Genomic DNA, 18,816 nt, shown 5'->3' on the forward strand with positions numbered 1-18,816 from the left:
GGGGCGAGCCACAAATGCAAATCACATAAGTAATTCTAAATCTTCTATACTTTATTAAAAAGTAAAAAGAAACGGGGGAAATTAATTTTAAAGACATATATTGCTGAACCCAATATATCCAAATTATTGTCACTTTAACATGTAATCAATATAAAAAATCATTAATGAGATAGTTTACATTTTTTATATTGCTTTTGAAATCTGGCATGTACTTTACACTTAGAGGACATCTCAGGACCAGCTACCTTTCAAGTGCTCAGTAACCATTTATAGCTACCGTACTGGACAGCATACAAGCCCCTCTGCATTTTCCTTCTCCTATAAGTTAGATTTCCCTTCTCATCACCAGTGATGATGATAGACATACTACTGGGTATTGTGAAGATCTGGGGAAAAGCCTTCCAAGCAGAGGGAACAGCGTGTGCAAAGGCCCTGAGGCAGGACCATGGAGACAGATGTGGCTGGAGCCTGAGGAAGGGTCATAGCATGACCCTGGAGAGAAGGAAGGGAGCCAGATCTTGGAGGTTCTCGTGGGTTGTGGTAAGGAGTGCCAGTAGTTGACCAGGTGAGCGGTGGGCCTTTAGCCTCTGTCCACTATCGAAGGGCAACTGACTGTTGTTGGTCGCAACAAATTTAAAGGTTTACCGGAAAAGCCCTTGCAGCCAAACATAAGATTGTGGTGAAGATCCAACTGCAAGTCTGCACCCTTTTTGGATCCATTATTAAAAATACGAATCAGTCTTTTAAGCACCAAGTAAAGGTGATTTCTATACATCCAAGCCATTTCTTATAATGATTTGTATTAATGATCACATGTATAGATGTTTCTCAGGGAATTTATCTGTGCAAAAAGAATTTGCAGCCAGGAAGCAATCAAAGCCCAGGGCTCTTATTGACAGTTTGACACATATGATACCTATCTCACAGGCAGCATTTAGAATGAGCCACATTCGACAGCCATGGGGAGCCTACAGAAAGTGTCCATAGGACTGTGAGTTTTGTTTCTGGCAGAATTTTCCAAACAGTGCCCACAGGCAGCACCTGACCTCAGGGCACCTTGGTCTTGCCTCATGGGGCCCCTCAAGCTGTTTCCATCGTAGTTCTGCCTGGGACACCCGCCCCCGGACGTTTATTCACGCATTCAGCAGATATTGATTAAGCATCTACTCTGTGCAGTGCACTGTGCTGGGAGCGGGAGGACTGGGGAAGGATCCCTCCAGCTGGAGAGAACAGGAAAGGCAAAGACAGTTAGAAATGAGCTTGGTGGGTCGGGAGAGAAAGAATGCCTGTGAGCCAGGTGGAGAGACCCAGGGTATAAGTGGAGAGAGATGAGGCCAGGTCGTGTGGGACCTTGCGGCCATGGTGAGGGTTTTGAGTTTGATTCTTAGTGAAACAGACATGAGTGCAAATGGGCCTTGAGCAAAGGAGGGGCTGTGACCTGACTTAGGTTCCAGTAGGATCCCTCTGGCTGTTACGTTGAAATCAATGACATTAGGAGGACAGGACCATAACGGGGCAGGCAAGGATGGAAGCTTGGACCAGGGCAGGAACAGTGGAACCCGGAAGACATGCATGAACGGGTTGGATGGGGGCTGTGGGTGGTGAGGAAAGGAGGAGCATCAGGGGCGACTCCTAGATTTTGGGCTGGAACCAAGGTGAATGATTGAACACGCACTCCTAGGAGCGCCGCGTTTTCGCTGCAGCTACGTGATCTAACTAAGCCTCATGTCAGAATCTGATTGTAAGTTTGCACCTGTGGCTCTCGAATAAAGCCAGCAGCGTCTGCAAATATAAGGAAAGGGCCTCCAGGTGTGATGAGGACGTGGGAGAGAGGAAAGCAGAGAAAACCAGGCCTAACTTACACCACCTAGATCCATCCTGTTCATTTTAGATGGAGAGACTGAGGCCCAGAGAAATGAAGTCACTCGTCCAAGGTCACACAGCTAGAACGTGGCTAAATAAGATTTGAACCCAGACCCTGTGGTCTTAACCACTACTCTACGTAACCAGTCTCCTGGGATGGCTGTTCAGTTGTTTCCAGATTGGGAGTGTGTTTATTAGTAGTTTCCACTATTACCAATACTGTTGCTGAGAACGTCTTTATACGTGCGTCTTTACATAGGTGAGCGAGGATTTCTGAAAGATAAATTCTGGGAAGTGGATGCAGTAGGTTTGGATCCCTCGTGTTTGGTGGTATCTGTCCCTTTCCCCCCGCAGCACTCAACTTGCACAGATCAGTGCCTACAAGTCTTCCCTTCTGCAAAGGAGCCAGCCCCTCCAACAGCATTTGGAGGAGGCTGTGCTTCTTTTAGGAGGTGAGGGATGATGGCAAGGTGGTAGTGGAGGGAGAGTGGGATTTTTATAAACCACCAGACAGACCCAGATCAATAATGCATGTTGCCCAAAAGGCCAGCACATTATCTCACAGTCAGCAACAACTGGCACACACACAGGGTAGTCCTAAAAAATTTATCATCTGCTATTTTCTGCTCATCCAGGCGGCAGTTCTGACGGTTCTTGGGGCTGGAGACTTCTCAACTAAGATGATTCCAGGCTTTCTTCCAGTCCCGGGGCGGAGAACAGCCATCCATCCTAATTAGGGTCTGGATGAGAGAGCTGGTATGGGACACAGCACAGAAGAGGGGCTCTTTCTGTTTCCTAATTGTGAGGGGGGTGCATTTAACATGCCTCCCTGAGTTGTCATTTGAAAGTGTCCAGTGCCCAGGGGAACAGGTTCCAGGGCATACTGGTCAGTAAGTGGCCTCCATTATTAATGTATTTTTCGGAGTGATTGGGAAAATCCCTGTGTTTGGATGACCCTTGGAGACCGGCAGGGTCTTGGCCACCCTCTTCACCAGGAGGGTAGAAGAGGGAGAAGAATACAGAAGCCAAGGTCTCGTTTGCATGTGTCCTTCAAATAGGCCTTGAAACCGGAGGACTCTGCCAGGTTTACTAGTTTAATTCAATCCAGGCAAACCCTTGGTGAGCATCCAGGGCTGGAACAGCCGCTGAGACACCAAGATGAGTTGGACATGGTCCTTGCCTGGAGCAAGAGAATATTTGCGACATCCCAGGACCGTCTGTTCTATTACTTGAACTGGACTTACCTTTTGAAGCTTAAGTATTATTTTAACAGGAAGCTTTCATTATGACTGTATATGAAACGCTGGTATCCACTAGTTTTTCACTAGTGGATACTAGTGAAGGTCACTGCAAGACCAAGTCTAATGAGAACAGCAGTGTTTTCACCTTTCAGCAAGATGTTGCCTCCCCTGAGGCCAAGGCCTGGATGGACCTGGAGTGGGGGAGGGTGGGAATTATATGCAGATCGTGTGCCTGTTTGTGCTTTCCTGGGTCGGAGACCCTCACTGGATTCTCAGAGGGGCCTGTGATCCTGAAAATGGCAGGCCTTCAGCCTGGAGGGCTGTCTTGTAGGAGAGGCTGGCTCTTGAGAGAGAGGCTGGCTCTTGAGAGAGAGGCTCGGGAGGGCTTCTGGCCAGGCATTTGTTTGCCTCTTTCCATCTGTGAACGTAAGGAAACCACACCCTGTGCTGCAGACTGATATCCAGAAATCAATTCTAATTGCAAGCTTGGGTGCTCTGCTGGGGCCAAATGGCTGGAAGCCCAGGATAGTGTGCCCAGATTCCGGACGCCAGATCGGTGGTAACTTCCAATGTAGCCTCTCTGAGACACCAACTCCTGACATTCCTGCCGCTGCTCACTGGAGTTAGAAAAACATGTGGATGCAGGTTATCTCAGGAAGAAGAGAGGCTCATGTGGACCCACCCTGGTGTTCAACTTGCCAAGCACATTCCTGCAAGATTTTTTTTTTTAATTCAGCAACCCTTAGGAGATCACTTAAATTCTGGAAGCTAAGCGTATCGGCATTAGGTTTGGCTGCATGTAAAAGAAAATATAACAGTGGCTTAAACAAGACAGAGTTTTGCTTCTTACTCACATAAAAACGTCTGGAAGTTGGCAGTTCAGGGCCAGCCTGGTGGCTTCAAGGTTAGGAGGGACCCAAGCTCCTTCTCTACTTTTGTATTCTACTATGTTTATTGTGTGGCTTCCATCTTTAAGGTCACCTTCATCATTCAGAATAGCTGCTGGAGCTCCAGCTATCACAGCCACATTCCAGGCAGCAAGGAGGAGGAGGAAACAGAAGGGCAAAAAGGATGGACCTTCAAGTTAAGTCAGCTCCCTTTAAGAACCGCATCCCAGACCTCACCTACAACACAGACAGAACTTATTTAATTAGCCACACAATCTCAGCAGGAAATACAAGAGACATTCAAACTTGAGTTATTCAAGGAAGGTTTAACTTTTTTGCTAAGGTATGAGCAAGTGTGGGGAAATCACTAGTGATAGTGCAGCCCTCAAGGCTACTTAGTAACAGTGGGGTCATCCCCACTCCAAGACCAAGAGGGTGAGGGCAGCAAATGATTACTGGAAACTCATGACACAGGGCCATTCAGTAGGAGCTCTCACCCTCTGTTGACACCACAGGGAGCAAGATGGAGGAATCCATACCCGAACTTCAGTTCTTCCTTTTGCTGATCTCCTGCCAGGGCCCCCCATTAGCCAAACCTAGTCCAAAGCCAGAGTATAAAGCCACTTGTGGATACAGCCCACCCAGGTCAGCTCCCTGGGCTGGAGAACGAGGCAGACAGTGGATCTGGAAGGTTAAAGGAAGGACTACTCCCACATGTAGCTACAAGAGAGTCTGGGAAATGCAGTTTCCTAGCTGGGTGTGTTGAAGATTAAAATCAGGGCCTGTTAATAAGGAAGAAGGGGAAACAGTTATTGGTGGGCAACCTGGGGTCTTAGCCACACCAGAGATCAGGAGCAAGGGTACCCCGAAGGGGCAGCGCCCCCAGCAGGGGGTGTGTGGTTAAATGATGGGCACCATGAAGTGGTATAGGACACACGTGCTTCCCCACCGAGCTCACGGCCCCCACCCCCGGCCTGTCCTGCTCAAGGCTCTGTACCAGCCTTTACCCAAACCCACACCCCCTCTTTGCTCCCTTAAAGCCTGGTCTCTGTGGGTCTCCAGGCCACAGTGTTACTTTGCGAGCTTACTTAGCTGGTCAGTTCAGCTGGAATAGAATCAGCTACGGGTTGCAAACCCAGTGCCTGCAGGGCCAGGCTGGTACCACAAATGAGGGAAGTGGCCCTGATGGGGGCCATGCAGAACCGGAGGGGAGCCCTTCTAAAGCTAGCCTTTGCTACTCAGATCCACCCACCTGTGGGCCCATCAAGCCCAGATCTGTGTATTTTCATGCAAAGCCTGAAATCAGGATTGATGTGAAATCTCCCAAATAAAAGTTAGCAATTAATTCAGATTTTTAAACACTTCTGAGCAGACCTAAATCCAACACACGCAGACAAGAGTCTGTCCGGAGGTGCTGGATTTGTGAACTCTGTGTTACACCGTATATAGCTGGGAGCTACTGTAATTTAAATTTTTAAAAGCTAACATGTTTTGAGTCCTTTCTGTATGCCAAGCATTGAACTAAAGGCTTTGCATATATTTTTCTCCATTAAAATTCTGCAATAGTCTAGGTAAGAAAAAGCGATGGTTAAACATAGATTTAAGTCAAGGCCCTGGGTTTGCTAACCGTGTCCCATCTCCCACTACTTCCCAAGGAGGGTCTGACATCACAGACTCTAATTATTTACCTGTAATTTTAAGAAAACAAACATCAGAAAACATCATCTCTTTAGTTATCCATCAAAACCAATGCCTCCTATGTAATGCCACCCAAGTTGGGGGCCGCAGGACTTTGTCTTGGGGGGGGTGGCATGTAGGGGTGCATCTTCTCCTAGTTGACACAGAGCTCTAGGACAGAAAGTAGATGTGAGCTACCTAAGTCCCAGGAATGGCCAAAACTGGGTCATATTTTGAATCTTGAGAGCCCCCAGCACCTGCTAAGTCCCCAGAGATAGCAGTTGCCCTGACCCAAACCTTTAGAAGAGCACATTAAATCAGCATCTCCCAAAATGCCTTTTTAGAACACAGGTCGTGCACGAAATCATCTTGTGTGACAGGTTGACAAACATTGATTTTACTACTTACAAACTTCTTTCGATATGCATCCAAAAAAAAAAATCTAAGTAACACATCAAATCCAGAATTTCACATAGTTACTTGGGTTGAGATGAAAGTTTAATTTTTTAAAGTCACATTAGAGAAAAATATCAAATCAAATAACTAGTAGCCCAGGTGGTACACTGAGAGCCCCCCGCAAAAGCAGTCAGAAAGGGGACGGGCAGGTGAGTGTGTGGAGGAAGCGCCGTGTTTCTGGCAGGTGAGTGGTTTGGGCACCAGAATTTAAGTCACCATCATCAGGGTGGCGCTGAGGCCTCCGCAGTCTATTAGAGTCACCGAGGAAGGTGTCAGGGTGACCTCACCCTGGCCCGGCGAGGGCGGAAGGTTTGATCACGGAAAAGAAGCCAGGTCTGGTTTTGTCTGCGTGTCCCCAGGCTTGTGTTGGACGACAGAAGTTTTGGTTGGCTGGCCTTTTTATTTCTGTGTGGCCTGGTCTTCCAGGCCCTTCCCTCCCCTCAGAGCTGTCCATCTGCATTAGGGCTGTGCTGGGCAAGGAGATGAGATCATATGTTTTCCTCTTCCAGATGTGGATTTATCGAGCCTCGTCACTGTGGCAGCTTTAATAAAACAGGTTACGGTCCCCAAGGGGAGGCTTAACCTGTCGTGCTGCTTACGCACAGATGCGGCTGTCATTTCAGGGCGCTGTTAAATTATGCTTTAACAGTGGATTGACACAGCTCCCCTTCAGCCGACTTATTTGGGCCGGGTGAGTGCCCCGAGCAGACAGGTGCAGGGAACTGCTGGAAAGAGTGGACCACCACTCCTTTGCCTTGCAATGAGGAGCATGGCGGTGCAAGGGCTTTGAGACCCTGGTTTGGAGCCCATTAAAAGAAAGAAACGGTTCCTCTGGCCGTTTGCCTTTGGCCAACGCAGCATTCGAGGCTGCTGACTGCAGGTGAATTATTCACCAGGTGGCGGCCCCCCTGCCTTCCAGAAGGGTCTGACAGGTCGGGTGGACGGCCAGCTTTGTCATTTCTGCAGTCTCTGGAGCCTGCGCAGGGCCAAGTCCTCACTATCAGCTGCTTCCTTCTTTCTCTTCGGTCTGTGAACAGCAGGCAAAGGCTTGATTCTGCCTGGAGTGCCCTAGATTCATGCTTTTGAGAAATATTAATTGAACACCTACTATGTGCTGGGCACTGTTCTAGGCTTCAGGGCTGTGAGGTGTGGTCAGTGGCCCTAGCTCTCATGGCTGTGACATCTAGGGCTGCAGGGGAGGTGATCAGCAAGATAAATATGTAAATGTGCCAAAGTGTATAACGTGTTAGAGCAACACGTGCAGAGTTGAAAACGTAAAACAAGGAAGAGGAGGTGAAATATCAGGGGCAGGGGAGTAAAACTGTGGATGTGGTGTGCAGGGCGGGCCTCACTAAGAAGATAACTTTTATTCTTTTAATTGAAGTATAGTTGCTGTTCCGTATTACGTTACAGGCATACTAGGTAGTGATTCGCAATTTTTAAAGGTTGTACTCCATCTACAGTAATTGTAAAATGTGAGCTATATTTCCCCGTGTTGTACAATATATCCTTGTAGTTTATTTTATACCTAATAGTTTGTACCTCTCAATCCCCTACCCGTATATCCCCCCTCCCCCCAAGAAGAGACCTTTTGAGTAGAGACAAGAAGCGGGTGAGGGCACAGACCCTGGAGGTGCTGGGGAAGGGCGTTCCCAGCAGGAGGAACAGCACGGGCAAAGGCTCTGAGGCGGGAGTGAGGCGGGCAAGTGTGAGGGGAGACGAGGCCGCCGTGGCTGCGGAGACGGGGTGTGGAAGGGGGCCCGGATCCCGCAGGGCCTGTGGACAACCACGGGGACTCTGCTCTCTGAGCAAGTGGGAGCCACGGGGAGTGCTGAGGAGAGGAGGCTTTCTGGCTGCTCCTCGGGGAATAAACAGCCAGAGTCCAGGCAGGAAGCAGCTGACCTAATTCAGAGGAAAGAGGATGACCGCTGCCCAGTGAGGAGGCGAGAGGACCCTGAGCCTGGATGTTCTTGGAAGAAAGAACACCAGGCTTTGCTGATGGATTGGATGTGGGAACAGAAAGATGGGACTAAGGAGTAGCCAAGATCATCGCCTGTGTCACTGGAGGAGAGGGGAGGAGCTCAGCGTATACCCGAGATGTCTCTTAGCCAGTAACAGCACCGGGTAGACAGTTGCAGGTTGTGCCAGATGCCAGCCATCCCCTCACCTTTCCGCCTTGCCACCTGTACTAATATTTACTTCTTTTAAACAGACGTGATTGTTTTTTAAGAACAGGATTCCACTGCCCTAAATGAGAGAAGTTAGCATCGCTCGCCCTAAGTCAAAGGAAATTAAACCAGGCAATCCAGTATAAGCTAACACAGCTGCCCGCCCAGAACTCCAGCCGGGTGGCCAGGGCTCTTCCTGTTGAAATAGGAGGCGTGAGGGTGTTAAGGACGTGACCATGTGACCGCACCCACCCGAGACTTTCTCCTGGAGTTAATCAGAAAGAGTGAACGGGAATCACTTTCCCACCGCTGGGGTCCCTGGCATTTGGTGATGTGACCCTGTGCCAGTCTCACTGCTGGTGTGCCAGCTAAAGTCACCTCTGGGATGATGAGGGGACCTGATAGTCCAGGGGACGATTCTGAGCCTCATGGAAGCTGAGAGTTGACCAAGTGTGTGGGGACCTCTGTGCCCTTCCTGGGTTCAGTATCACCACCTCCTGTGTGCTATAAACTGGACGTTTCCTGAACGTGACACCCAGCACCCACCTCTGCTGTCAGACAAGCTTGGGTTGGAGTCCTCACATCCCACTTCCCCCGCTCTGTGGCTGTGACCACATTTAACTCCTGTGCTCAGTTCCCTCTTCTGTTAAATGGTGTTAGGGAGTGATCTAATCTCATACTTTTAAATGTAGGTGTCCAGTTTTCCCAGAACTACTTATTGAAGAGGCTGTCCTTTCTCTACTGTACATTCCTGCCTCCTTTATCAAAGATAAGGTGACCATATGTGTGTGGGTTTATCTCTGGGCTTTCTATCCTGTTCCATTGATCTATCTTTCTCTTTTTGTGCCAGTACCATACTGTCTTGGTTACTGTAGCTTTGTAGTAGAGTCTGAAGTCAGGGAGCCTGATTCCTCCAGCTCCGTTTTTCATTCTCAAGATTGCTTTGGCTATTCGGGGTCTTTTGTGTTTCCATACAAATTGTGAAATTTTTTGTTCTAGTTCTGTGAAAAATGCCAGTGGTAGTTTGATAGGGATTGCACTGAATCTAGATTGCTTTGGGTAGTAGAGTCATTTTCACAATGTTGATTCTTCCAATCCAAGAACATGGTATATCTCTCCATCTATTTGTATCATCTTTAATTTCTTTCATCAGTGTTTTTTAATTTTCTGCAGACAGGTCTTTTGTCTCCTTAGGTAGGTTTATTCCTAGATATTTTATTCTTTTTGTTGCAGTGGTAAATGGGAGTGTTTTCTTGATTTCATTTTCAGATTTTTCATCATTAGTGTATAGGAATGCCAGAGATTTCTGTTAAATGGTTTGTTGGGAGGATTAAGTAACATGATGCACATTGTGTGCCCAGCACAGAGCATACAGCAAACATTCAGCCAGTGACAGTCACCACATTAATGATAATGATTATTATTGACATGGAACACTGCCCTCTACCCACCCCAAGGACAAGTCAGAGCTGTCTCAACAGCTAAGTTATATTAAGAGTTGCCAAACCAGGGCCTTCAGGGACCAGGCAGGTAATGTGGATGGGCAAAGTTGGTGTAAGACTATAGGGAGGGCTGGGGAGTGTGGCACAGTAGAGTGCACATCATCTGGTGCTTTTTTTTTTTTTTTTTTTTTTAGTTGTGGTGAGCAGGGGCCACTATTCATCACGGTGCGCAGGCCTCTCACCGTCACGGCCTCTCCCGTTGCTAAGCACAGGCTCCAGATGCGCAGGCTCAGTAGTCGTGGCGCAGGCTCAGATGCTCCGCAGCATGTGGGATCCTCCCAGACCAGGGCTCGAACCCGTGTCCCCCGCATCAGCAGGCGGGCTCTCAACCACTGCACCACCAGGGAAGCCCCCATCTGGTGCTTTTTAAAGTCATATTTTTTAAATCCACTGCACATGACACAGACACACACACGCACGTGCCCATCATGGACACAAACCAGCTTGGGCTCCTGAATTATATGGAAACGCAAAGAGTGAGATAATTTTGTTTTGTTAAGTTAGCAGATATTTGTTGAGCAGTCACTATGTGCCAGGCACTGTTCTGGGCTTGGGAGGACAACAGTGAACAAAGTAGGCCTAGATCCCTGCCCCCCGTGGAGCTGTCCGGTGGGAACAGTGGGCAACATGCAAATAAGAGAACTGTCCGAGGGCAGTAAGCGCTGGGGAGCAAGTGAAGCAGGGAGGGGGTGTAGGGGTGCTAGAAGGAGGGGTGGCAGTTTCAGTGTGAGGCCAGGGAAGGCCTCTCAGATATGTGACTTTTTTTTTATTGGAGTATAATTGCTTTACGATGTTGTGTTCGTTTCTGCTGTACAACAAAGAGAATCAGCTCTATGTATTCATATATCCCCTCCCTCTTGGACCTCCCTCCCACCTCACCCCCATCCCACCCATCTACATCATCACAGAGCACGAGCTGAGCTCCCTGGGCTATGCAGCAGGTTCCCACTAGCTATCTATTTTATACATGGTAGCATATATACGTAGACCCTAACCTCCCAATACATCCACCCTCCCCTTCCCCCTCTGTGTCCACCCATCCATTCTCTACATCTGCGTGTCTATTTCTGCCCTGCAAATAGGTTCATCTGTACCATTTTTCTAGATTCCACATATAAGTGGAATCAGATGTGTGACCTTTGATGGATAACCTGAAGGAGGCTGGAAGGATGCACCCCAGCGCCAGTGGGACCCACGGCTCTGCTGGACCCTGAGGCCATGGCCCGCTCCCTCTGTAGGTTCTGGCGAGTTCGCACCAGCTGGTGGAGGGAGGCCTTGGAAAGCTCACCTCCTCCATCCCCTCCAGAGGGAGACTTCACACCTGGTAGAAACCCTATAATGGCCACCAGTTATAGATGGGACCCTTGGGACTTCTCAGGAGGGCATGTGACCTTGACAAGAGATGTTCATGTAGTTCCAGGCCTGACGATTCCTGTTGAGACAAAAAGCCGGTTCTTTCCTCTATCCGCTGGGCTGACCTCGGCCAAGAGCCTCGGGGAACACAGCTGGCTCCAGGTGGGCGTCCCTTATAAAACTGCCTCAGCACGGGGCTCCAAAGGGCAGGCTTTGCTCTGTTTCCTTCAGTCGTTCAGTGAGATGTTACAGAGCATCATCTATATATTCCTGGGGGTAGGGTGGACAGTGCCCGGGATCACCCAGAGCTCTCAGTCCAGAAGCAAAGGCAGATCATAAACAAGTGAACTTGTAAAGAAGACCATTTCAGAAGGACAGAAATGCTAAGAAGAAACATACATTGGTGTGATAGCAAGTAAACAGGGGGCTCTTTCTGATGGGGAGGTCGGCCAGGCCTTGTTGAGGAGGTGAGCTCTAAGTTGAGATCTGAGTAATGGGACAAGCCAGCAAAGTGAAGTCTCAGAGAGGGAGTCCCAGGCAGAGGCAGGAGCAAGTGCAAAGATCCTGAGGCAGGGATGAGCTTGGAGCCCTTGAGAAACAAAGAAGAAGCCAGTGTAGCCAGGTGAGCAAGGGGGAGGGAAGAGATGAGGTCAAAGAAACACGGGAGGCGGGTTGGCAGGGAGGGCCGGTCTGGAAGAGTCTTAGGCCACAGTAAGGAATTGGGGTTTTCTTCTGAGTGTGATGGGAAGCTGCCAGGTGGTTTGAAGCAGTGAAGAAATATGATCTATGTTTGCCTCAGGGAAGCTCTAGCTGTTTCCTTCCCTGTTTGGTGGAAAGATGGGATAAAAGAATCATGTAAATCTCCATTTCACTCTTAGCCTTTAGGGACAGAGTGCCAAGGTGGGTCTGATTTGTTGTTTTCAGGTCACTAGGGGGTGACCTAGTTGGTGACTGGGATCAGCAGCTCCCTGGCAAGAACTTCAAATGCCTGGTAGACCCTGGATTGGTTTCCTACTGCTGTCCTAACAAATTGCCATAAACCAGGTGGTTTAAAACAACAGAAGTTGGGCTTGCCTGGTGGCGCAGTGGTTGAGAGTCCGCCTGCCGATGCAGGGGACACGGGTTCGTGCCCCGGTCCAGGAAGATCCCACATGCCGCGGAGCGGCTGGGCCCATGAGCCATGGCTGCTGGGCCTGCGCGTCTGGAGTCTGTGCTCCGCAACGGGAGAGGCCACAACAGTGAGAGGCCCGCGTACCACACACACACACACACAAAACAGAAGTTTGCTCCCTCACAACTGTGGAGACAGAAGTCTGAAATTCAGGTGTTGGCAGGGCTCTGATCCCTCCAAAGGCTCAGGAGTGACTCCTGGAGGCCCAAGGAGTTCCTTGGCTTGTGGCAGCATCCCTCCAGTCTCTGCCTCCGTCTTCACGTGGCCTTCCCCTCCGTGTCTGTGTGTCTTCTTCCTTCTGTCTCTTGGAAGGACACTTGTCATTGGATTTAGGGCCCACCCAGGTAATCCACAATGATGTCACCCCAGGATCCTTTAGTACCTCTGCGAAGACCCTTGGCCAAATTAGGTGCTATTCGCAGGTGCCAGGACTTGGGACAGGGGCTTATCTTTGGAGGGTGGGCCATCATTCAACCCACTATAGACCCTAAGAACTGCAAGGAAAAGAAAAAAACAGAGGATGGCCTTAGAAGGAAAAGAAAAAGGATTTCCACTGAATATTTCTGTTAAACCTACTGAGTATCTGGGTACCAGCCATGGTATACGATTTCACATCCATTCTTCACGCATTTACTGAGTACCTACTGTGTGTCACACACCGTAGGGGCATTGAGGATTCGGCACTGAGCAAGGCACACAGTCTTTGAGCTCCTGGAGCCCTCAGTGGAGCAGGCAGTGTGCAGGCACCAGCGCACAGTAGGGTTTCCCCACAAATTCCTTTTCTTCCTATACCTTGCTCTGCTCACAGCTTCATTGAGAAACAAGAATAGGCATGAGTGGGCTTCCCTGGTGGCGCAGTGGTTGAGAGTCCGCCTGCCGATGCAGGGGGACACGGGTTCGTGGCCCAGTCCGGGAAGATCCCACATGCTGCGGAGCGGCTAGGCCCGTGAGCCATGGCCGCTGAGCCTGCGCGTCCGGAGCCTGTGCTCAGCAACGGGAGAGGCCACAACAGTGAGAGGCCCGCGTACCGCAAAAAAAAAAAAAAAAGAAGAATAGGCATGAGTGAAATCACCATACCTAGTGGTTTATCATTAAGTCCTAATAATACATGCGTGATAAGAGCTCAAGGGAATCAGAAGCCAGAGTGATCCCAGAGAGCAATGAGAAGAGGTGCGACTGTACTGATGGGTCAGATTTGGGGAGTGGGGGGCGGGAGATGGGAAGTGGGTTCCAAGCTGGAAGGACCATGTGGACAAAGGCGGCGACGGTGGGTTATGACTGATGCAGAACATGTCAGCTGAGAAATATTCAGAGAGAAGGTGGAGGGGGGAGGGGTTGCCAGGTTGACGTGATCGGATTTCATTAAGAGGGGACAATTCTTGGGGAAGTTCCAGATGAAACAAAGTATAATCTTCTGTTTACATAGTGGTTGCTTTCCAAAAAAAAAAAAGTATATATTAATACCCTGCAAAAAAAAAAGATGTTCTGTTTCTATGCAAGACAAGAGTTCTTTACTAGGCTCAGATAACTTATAAACAGGTTTTTACCTACCCGCCCCCGTGAATGTCTAGTGGAACTGGGGACCCAGGGTACTTCCTCATTGCGCAGGACCATCCAATAATGCCTTGCTGGCCGCTGCCCAGAAATGCCAGGGGTGCCCCCCAATCTGTCCCCGGAGATTTCCAACATACACTCCCCTCCCCCGGGATGGGGGTGCTGCCCTGTTGAGGACCACTCAGAACCTGTCTCTGATTGTTTGGTGCCCGACTGGGGCGCACTCGCTGGAAACCTGCCGGCCCACACCTCACTTCCGCTCTGGTTGCAGGTTCCATGCAGGTGATGAACAAGACACGGCGCATCATGGAGCAGGGCGGGGCGCACTTCATCAACGCCTTCGTGACCACGCCCATGTGCTGCCCCTCGCGCTCCTCCATCCTCACCGGGAAGTACGTCCACAACCACAACACCTACACCAACAATGAGAACTGCTCCTCGCCCTCCTGGCAGGCGCAGCACGAGAGCCGCACCTTCGCCGTGTACCTCAACAGCACGGGCTACCGGACAGGTGAGGGAGCCCGGCTGCCGCGGGCGGGCACACGAGTGGGCTGGGAACCTCCGACGTGGTACCCGGCGTCCTGCCTCGGACCACTGTCTTTCCCACTGTGGTCCCTGTACTGCGAGGGGTCCCTGTAGTGCGTGGACAACTTTCTTTTAATTTAAAAGTTGTGCATTGACTTCCAGATGTGTTCGAAAAATACAGATTTATTTGCCTACAGGAGTGATAGAAAGTGACCTTTCCAAAGGAATTTGAGTTAAAAAAAAGTGAGTCCGTTTAAAATATGAAATATACTACAGAGAGGCCGTGAAGTACTCGGGCAGGAGTGTGAGTTCTCTGTGAACTGTGCTATTTAAGAAGAACGTTGGGGTGGGGGATGGAGAGGAGTGTATTTGGGGACTGTGGCCACTCTACAGATGGCAAGGGACTGTTTGTCTACACTTGATCGTCTGCACTGCCCAAGGTGCTCCATCCCTCCTGCATTTGGTGCCCACAGTGTTGGTTGCATCCTGGGTGGAGAGCGAGCAAGGTGTCCTGTCTCTTTATCCTGCAGGAGGTACTTTGGTGCGTTCTGAAGACTCACCTGCCAGGCTGGTTGCCTGAGGCAAAGGCACAATTACAGTCACTTATCTGCAGCACCACTGCAAAATCCTCCAAACTCAATTAAACTTGCTTTAATTTAGAAAAATAAACAAACACTCCTCACCTTGGGTAAGGAGCCAAGGCAGTTGTGAGATCAGATACTGTGGCTTGAATGTTGTAACCCTGGGAAGTTGTGTTCAAGTGACAAGGGGCTTTTTGGGTAGGAGTGACATGAGAGAAGGACGGATGCCTCCCTCAGCTGGGTTCACGGAGCTGAAGCCGTCCTGGAAGATGGGCAGCTGCCCCTCATGTACACGGTGTGGCTGGCATGGGCACGTCGGGGTGGGGAGCACACTGGTGAGGTGTGTCGTCTTGCACACTGTTTCCACTGCCAGAATCACCCAGCGAGCGGGCCCTGCTGAGAGAACTAGGAAGGCCTCAGTCCTATACACATAACCCTGTTGGTTCCGGGATCTCTGCAGAAAGCCACATGGGTCAGAGTTTACCCCAGGCCACCACCCATCTGGTTGCAGAGACCTGGATATAGATGGAGGAAGCAGGACAGACCAGGGCACCTACTGAAAGGGGCATCTGCCACTCAGGTCCAGGTAATTATAGCCATTCGTGCTCGGGGTTGCCAACCTTCAAATATTTCTAATCTGAGTTCTTGGCCAAAATCTGCTGATTTTAAAAAATATTGGCAAAACGCAGTCTGTTTTGTTTTGTTTTGTTAATATACAGTGTGGACCCACAAAGAAAACATGTCTGAGGGCTGTGAGACCCACTTTTAGAACCTCTAGCTGAAAGGTCTGTGTAGACACCTTTAGCTTTGGATGCCAAAGGAACAGTAAGGACCCTAAAAGTGTACTCATCAACCCCCCACATTTGACAGCTAGGGCAACTGCAGCCCAGAAAAGAGACTTGCTCATAGTCATAAAAGCAGGTGCTTGTGGCATAATCAAAATGGAAACCAAGACCGTAGGACTTCAAAGGGAGTATGGATGTTGTTACATCCAGCAAATTGAAAGGAAACCTATATCCTGCAATATCTTAGGGGCTTACGATAGGGGCCAAAGCCTGGTGTTTCAGAATCATATAGCTGGCACAAGGGAAGGAGCCATCTCTCAGGATTTAACATTTCTTCAAAATTGATTTCCTCAAACTTTGTCCTTGAATTTAAACAAATCACCAAAAAGTGCTTTCCCCAAAGAACTGCTTTCATCCAACTATGCTTAACGATTATACCCTCAGTGAAGACTGGGAGTGTAATGCCAAGTATAAATTGCCATACATAGGACATTTATGTTTTTTGTAAAACTGTCCCTGAGAATTTTATTTGTTATGTTTAGAATGGCCCTCTCTACAAGGAACTCTGTTCTAACTTGACTTTGAGAACTCAGGACCCTGAAAATGTCTGTTTACTGTGATGAACTTATGTGCTCTTGTCATTAAAGAACAAGAGCTGTGTACCCTGTATACTTTCCCTTTTTGCCCTGGTAGTTAGGAAGCTCAGGTTTGAGTTTTATTTCATTCTCTTTTATGGCTGAGTAATATTCCATTGTGTGTGTGTGTGTGTGTGTGTGTATGTGTATATATACACACACACCACATCTTCTTTATCCATTCATCTGTCAATGGAAATTTGAGTTTTATATTAAGCCACTGCTTAAAGTGAAAACATGACCAGTTTTGCTGCTCATTGTAGGTTGATTGAGAAAAATAACAGAAAACTATAACGAATTCAAAATCCCTTTTAGATTAACTTGATTTGTATGACTCATATTAGAATAATTAGACTCATATTAGAATAATAACTTTTTAGGTCCCCAGGGAAGAGTGGTCAACTGTTCTTACCAGGTCTTTGGACACATTCAGCCCTGCATTCTCATGAGTGTCTAGGGCAACTGATTGAATTGGATTTAAGTTTTTTGGCTGTGTGTGAGAGACCCAAAACAGCAGTCATTTATTACTCTCTCAACTAAAAGTCTGTGCTGCTTTGATGGGCCTGCCCATGAATTGATCAGAGACTCAACCATTTTCTTTTCTTTTTTTTTTTCTGAGGCATAATTGGCATATAACATTATAGTAGTTTCAGATGTATGACATGATGAGTCAATATTTGTATATATTGCAAAAGGATAACCACAGTAGGTCTAGTCAACATCTGTCATCATACATAGTTACAAAGGTCTGTGTGTGTGTGATGAGAATTTTTAAGATCTACTCTCTCAGCAACTTTTAAATATACAGCATAATATTATTAACTGTAGTCACTATGCTGTACATTATTATAGCCCCATGACTTATTTATTTCATAACTGGAAGTTTGTACCTTTTGACCCTCTTCACTCATTTTACCCACCCGCTACCTCCCACCTCTGGCAACCACCAATCTGTTCTTTGTATCTATGAGCTCAACTTTGTTTTAGATTCCATATATAAGTGATATCATATGGTAATTGTCTTTCTCTGTCTGACTTATTTCACTTAACATGATACCGTCAAGGTCCATCCATATTGTTGCACATGGCAAGATTTCCTTCTTTTTCATGGCTGAATAGTAGTCCAGTGTGTGTATACCACATTTTCTTTATTCTTGCATCCATTGAGGACACTTAGGTTGTTTCCATATCTTGGCTATTGTAAATAAAGCTGCAATTAACATGGAGGTGCCAATATCTTTTCAAGTTAGTGTTTTCATTTTCTTCAGATAGATACTCAGAGGTGGAATTATGGGATCATACGGTAGTTTTATTTTTAATCTTTGAGGAACCTCCGTACTGTTTTCCATAATGGCTATACCAATTTACATTCCCACCAACAGTGAACAAGTGTTTCCTTTTCTCTAAATCTTTGCCAACATTGTTATTCTTTGCCTTTTTGATAATAGGCATTCTAACAGGTGTGAGGTGGTATCTCATTGTGTTTTTTATGTTTGTTTGTTTTTGCGGTATGCGGGCCTCTCACTGTTGTGGCCTCTCCCGTTGCGGAGCACAGGCTCCAGACGCGCAGGCTCAGTGGCCATGGCTCACGGGCCCAGCCGCTCCGTGGCATGTGGGATCTTCCCGGACCGGGGCACGAACCCGTGTCCCCTGCATCGGCAGGCGGACTCTCAACCACTGTGCTACCAGGGAAGCCCTCATTGTGGTTTTGATTTGCATCTCCCTGATAATTAATGATGTGAAGCATCTTTTGATGTACCTGTTGACCATCTGTATATCTTCTTTGGAAAAATGCCTATGCAGATCTGTGGCCCATTTCTTAAATTGGATTGTTTGGTTTTTTTCTATTGAGTTGCATCAGTTTTTTGTATATTTTGGAAATTAATTTCTTATCAGATGTATGAGCTGCAAATATTTTCTCTCATTCGGTAGGTTTTCTTTTCGTTTCGTTGTGCACAATGTTCCTTTACTGTGCAGAAGCTTTTTAGTCATCCCATTTATTTCCTTTTGCTTTTATTGCCTTTGTTTTTGGTGTCAAATCCAAAAAAAATCATTGCCAAGATCCATGTCAAATGATGATTTCAGGTCTTATGTTCAAGTCTTTAATCTGTTTTGAGTTAATCTTTGTCTATGGTGTAAGATAGTGGTTCAGTTTAATTCTTTCACATGTGGCTGTCCAGTTTTCCCAGTTCCATTTATTAAAGAGACTGTCCTTTCCCCATCATACATTCTTAGCTCCTCTGTCATAAATTAATTGACCATATATGTGTGGGTTTATTTCTGGGCTCTCTATTCTGTTTCATTGATCTATGTCTGTTTTTATGCCAACACCATAATGTTTTGATTACTACTGCTTTGTAATACAGTTTGAAATCATGGAGCATGATGCCTCCAGCCTTGTTCTTCGTTCTCAAGATT

The 18,816-nt window shown here is 47.8% G+C and overlaps 1 protein-coding gene across 4 annotated transcripts in view; it reads left to right on the forward strand.

Moving 5' to 3' along the window:
- The window catches only part of SULF2 (sulfatase 2), a 140,976-nt gene that overhangs the window by 32,950 nt on the left and 89,210 nt on the right, over positions 1–18,816 (forward strand). For all 4 annotated transcript variants that reach the window (XM_082600592.1, XM_082600591.1, XM_082600590.1 and 1 more), the window contains exon 3: positions 14,144–14,383. In XM_082600592.1, the coding sequence (XP_082456718.1) occupies positions 14,144–14,383 (240 nt within the window). The remainder of the gene's footprint in view (positions 1–14,143; positions 14,384–18,816) is intronic.

Source organism: Mesoplodon mirus (assembly GCF_964341445.2).
Source record: "Mesoplodon mirus genome assembly, chromosome: 15".
NCBI classification, from domain to species: Eukaryota; Metazoa; Chordata; class Mammalia; order Artiodactyla; family Ziphiidae; genus Mesoplodon; species Mesoplodon mirus.